Source organism: Sinocyclocheilus rhinocerous, unplaced genomic scaffold, assembly GCF_001515625.1.
Source record: "Sinocyclocheilus rhinocerous isolate Xijiao unplaced genomic scaffold, SAMN03320098_v1.1 scaffold1579, whole genome shotgun sequence".
NCBI lineage: Eukaryota > Metazoa > Chordata > Actinopteri > Cypriniformes > Cyprinidae > Sinocyclocheilus > Sinocyclocheilus rhinocerous.
Window position 1 is genome coordinate 93,430 of NW_015632470.1, and position 4,965 is coordinate 98,394.

A 4,965-nucleotide genomic window follows, 5' to 3' on the forward strand; every position below is an offset into this window, starting at 1 on the left:
GTGACCAGCACGGATCAGCTCCAGGCATGATGAAGTGGATATCGTCATCTTTTGGAACTTTTATAACTTTTATAAAGAATATCTCTTTGGATTTGAGACTTTAGTCTTTGCAACTTTACAGATCTTCTTTATGCACTAAGAGCTTGTAACACTCCAAAGAGAAAGGAAAAATGGAAATCGCATCATATGACCCCTTTAAACCGCATAAACACATTTCATTACACCAAATACACAAAATAATGTTCTTTTTTTGCAATGTCATATGACCCCTTTAATAAGAAAATAAAGTAAAAATCTTACTGAAACCTTAGCTCTCTGAAGTCTTTTGTAATAACAAGCAGCACCATAAATTCCTGGGCCCGTATTCTTAAAGATTCTAAGAATCCTTTCAGAGAGCTCATAATTTAGCTTAAAAATTTCTATGTAGGAGTCTCAGCTTAAGAGCAATTCAGGACCAATCTGAGAGCAACTCTGAGCGAGTAAAAGGCAAAAACTTTCATCTTTGGTGAGGAGGCGGGGCTGACCCCGTTGTTACGTATGACACAGTCTTTGGAAGACTGATTGGCTTGTTGTCCAAGAAGAAGAAAAAAAGTGCTTTAGGCTTTATTATAAGCCATCACTTTGAAATTACAGGCGTAATTTTTCCTGTTTTACAGTACTCTCTCTCTCACACACACACACACACACACACACATACATACATACATACATACATACATACATACATACATGCATGCATGCATGCATGCATGCATACATACATATATATATATCAGGGCTGTGCGATATTGAAGAAAAATGCGATAAGCGACACTTTCTTGAAAAATGCGATATTCGATATGCGATACGATATTGCCTAAAGTGTGAAAAATCTATTTAAATTATATTTTAAAATATTTACAAATAAATTATATAACCAATTTATTTCACATTCTTTCTTGGAAAAGAAAGAATCACTACAGCTTCTGAAAGTGACCAGCAGTTGTTTTAGCAGTACATAAAAAGTAATGTCACAAATCAGAAAATGTCATTTTAACATCAAAGTGAACATACAAACAAAAAAAATTAATGACACTAATTTTATATCATTGTAACGTTGCTTTCCATACACTTTAAGTACTTCTTCATATACCACAGCAAAAACTATAGTCTGAGAAAGTTCAAACGAACAGACGAACGAAAGGCAAGTGAACAGTCAGTAAAAAAATAACAAATACACAATTTACAAGCATAGATAAAATAAACAGTAGTATTCAGGTACAGAAATGTAATAAGTGTAAAATAACACTGCATTGTGTTCACTGTATGAATTAAATTTAGATTAATCTTTGTTAAAGCTGTGTTTTGTTGTTTGATTAACATAGTGGCATATTCAGCAGCAGGTGTTTATAAAGGGCTGCTGTCCCTTTAAAACCGACTGCACGGATCCAGTATAATGATACACATCCGATTTCTTTCTCAGCTGTTTACATTCATTTAAAATATAACTGACTGCGTTTACGAGAATGATAGTCGAGACGTGTACTATTGACATAATTCTGTGTGTATGTGTCTGTTCAAAGATAAGGAGGAGATGCGAAAGATGAATCGACTCGGTGTTCGCGCGCTGTCTGAAACGCGTCTGTGTGCGCGCTTCAGGTGTGAGTCAGACAGCAAGAAGAGACGGCAAAGAGTTGTTTTCTGCAACTATTAAACTATTTTTAACGTCAGGCAATTCTCTGCTATATGCATCGAACTAAAACTTTGACCTTTTGCAACGTTTTGATTTAAGTAGCCTATTATTAAAATAAGGATATCGCACGCCGTTGCGATATGCATATCGCAAGGTTCTGAAAGTGCTGTAATTGTTTGTGTGATTACTTTGTTTGTAGAACGTTATGACAGACCAAATAATCACTGCTGCAAAATTGCAGTTTTCCAGTTGCCAAATATGTTAGTGTACAGCAGCCACGTTCACACAGCAGCAGAATACGGTTGTCAGTTCTGTATTTGAGTCCTTAACACGGTTACGTTCACACAATACAGTTATTTACGGGGGTGACAACTGCATTCTATAACCGAACTCACACCCGTCTATTTTCAGGACTCACAAATTTAGGGATGGTTTACTTAATATCCCCTGCTCATTTTCTATGCGTTACTTTTGCATTTAAAATTATTACTATTTTTTTTTAAACAAGGTGTCCTCGAACCTGTTTAAAACCTTCTGGCTTGATTTTTTTATCTTTTATTTCATCTTGACAGTCGTCGAGATGACATGGAGTCGCTAGGATACGTGCTGATGTACTTCAACAGAACCAGCCTGCCATGGCAGGGACTGAAGGTAAGCAGTACAGATAATGCAGGTGTTTATTTATAATAGCTGGATTTTAGATGGGATTGCACTGCATGTCTGAGACAGATTTGTTGAACGTACTTGTTCCTGAGACACTGATATATAGATTTTTTTATTTTTTTTGAAAAGCATGCCAGTAACTTTTCTACTTTGTATGGTTTGAATGTAGGTAATATTAAGTATGGATGTTTAGAAATGCTGCCTTTATGTAATTAGAGCAGGAGAATACTCCTTAATGTCACTGAATATTACCAACTTTCTTTATTACTGTGGAGGGAAAAACCTTAAAAGAATGAACTTAAAATTGCTAGGCAGCAGGGCTCCAGACTATGCCTAAAATTTGCGACCAAAAATATTAATTTGCGAGTGATATTTTTGCTGGCGACTATACAAATTTACATGTAATGATTTAAAAATTTGCATGTAATGCCTTTTTTCCTGATTGTTTTGCGATCACATCATTTGTTATGTTGACGTAATAAACTGAGACGATGCGCATCAAAGTTATAGTGGAAAAACAGTCCTCATCTGCCGAACACCAGCATACCTGCTAAAGCTCCAGTTGTGAGAGAGATCGAAAATGACGGAGACGTGCGAAGTAAAAGTGCAGAAAAGCAGTGTCTATTTCGTGCACAACTTGAACAAACTACAACAGGTAAATCTGTCAGCTGTGTGGACATTAGCAATATCGTTAACAATTCTCGTTTATAATCGATACTGATATGGCTTCTTGTTATCAAGATCTTTAGTCTATATGCTGTGTTCTGTTAATTCGTGAACTTCATATTATTTGTAGCGCACTTGCCATCCAATAATCACAATATGCTTTGTTACCTTTTAATAGACAAAGTATCAGCTTTTAAATTCTGCCAAATTCATAATAAAAATTCAAACAATAAATACCGTTTTGGCGCTCTTTAATGTGGCATGAGCGATCGCTTTAGCGCCTCAGTTCATGCGGCATGTGAACCCATCATATCTTTCTCTTTACTACTATAGTACGAAATAAACACGAAAGGACACAAAAAGGTATATTATAAGATAGCCTTCAGTACAACTTACTGAAATTTCTCATGTTATCGCTCATTCAGTGTTTCAAACTCTGGAAAACTAGTAAAGCTTGTAAACAATGCCATGTGACAATACATTTACCTCCGAATAACCATTTGGTGTCCATAAGCTCTTTAGTCGGCTAGAAAAAAAAAAGCATTTTGCCAAATAAATGCGCTATATTGCATATTTATATTTTTACTTAAATATAAAGAAAGAATACAAGGAGCTAAAGATAAAATTCAACACCTCCTATATAATTGCATGTTACTAATGAAGAGAAACAGACTGGATGTGTGCAAGACATATGACAACATTTATAGGATGCATTGAGGAGGAGCCTAAAACTATACTCAATGGCCAAGAGATGCTGACATAATTATGCCAAGTGAAATTGGCACAGATTCTGTGTAATATGCAAATCTTTGTGACTGTATATAGTTCTGAAGTTGGGAAAGACGTGTAGTTCCCACTTTAAGTGAACCATAGTTCCCAGGATATCTAAAAGATGGATTAAAATGCTAATTAACATAAGAAAAGGTGAGATATAAACACATGACAGTATGACTGAATAATAAAATTAAAATAGATAAATAAAACATGTTTATTCTGTAGTACTTAAAAAAATAATTTGCCACCTAATTTTGTTTCTTATAGGAGCCAGTGGCTCCTTAATTGATTTTTGTCTGGAGCCCTGTAGGCAGTATAAAACAGGATAACGGGTGGTGCCTAAAAAAGTGCTGTAAATCTCCTTTCAGCTGGGTTATTTATGGCCCCTAGCACTGTGGGATTGCACACTGATGGACAGCCAGTACCAGATCATAGTGTGTAACATTTTCATTTTTGCCCACAGGCTGCCACAAAGAAACAGAAGTATGAGAAGATTAGTGAGAAAAAGATGTCGACCCCTGTCGAGGTGTTGTGTAAGGTATGTGAAATTCTGCACGTCACAGCAAGGCTTTTCAAAAGTCTGCATTCATACATCGTATGCGCATACATGCTACTAAACCTCTGCTCAGTTTAAAGGGATCATATGATGCTATTTTAAAGATCATTATTTTGTGTATTTGGTGTAACCGTATATGTTGACATGCTTTAATGTTCAAAAAACACATTATTTTTCAAATACTGTACATTATTGTAGGTCCTCTATGCCTTCCTCTCTCAAACACGTCGTTTTCAACAAAGCCCCCTCCTTTGACAAGCGCAGTCTGCTCTGATTGGCCAGCTGACCCAGTGCATTGTGATTGGCCAAACACCGCAAGCACTCATCGGAAATGTAACACCCCTTACCATAATCGCGAGCGTCAGCTTTCAAAGTAAATATCAAGACAGTTAATAATGTCGTTAGTTTTACCATCAGTTAAAGCCCGAAAGGGCAACAGAGTCGCGCGACAGACACAGTGATGATGCAGTACACAAGCCACGGTTAAGACAGCTGACTCCACTGTGATGACAAGATTAGAAAATCGTGGCGCGTCACACACTACAAGATATTCAAGATATTATGCCAGAGGGAGCGCCTCACGTGATCTTACACAGCAGCTCGTCAGCAATGTTTACATATGTTACATATGTTA

At 36.5% G+C, this 4,965-nt stretch overlaps 1 protein-coding gene across 5 annotated transcripts in view; it reads left to right on the forward strand.

Annotated features, from left to right (window-relative positions):
* LOC107742481 (casein kinase I) overlaps positions 1 to 4,965 on the forward strand; it is a 30,700-nt gene that overhangs the window by 16,902 nt on the left and 8,833 nt on the right. For all 5 annotated transcript variants that reach the window (XM_016555452.1, XM_016555453.1, XM_016555454.1 and 2 more), the window contains 2 exons: positions 2,245 to 2,323; positions 4,239 to 4,313. In XM_016555452.1, coding sequence (XP_016410938.1) covers positions 2,245 to 2,323; positions 4,239 to 4,313 — 154 coding nt within the window. The remainder of the gene's footprint in view (positions 1 to 2,244; positions 2,324 to 4,238; positions 4,314 to 4,965) is intronic.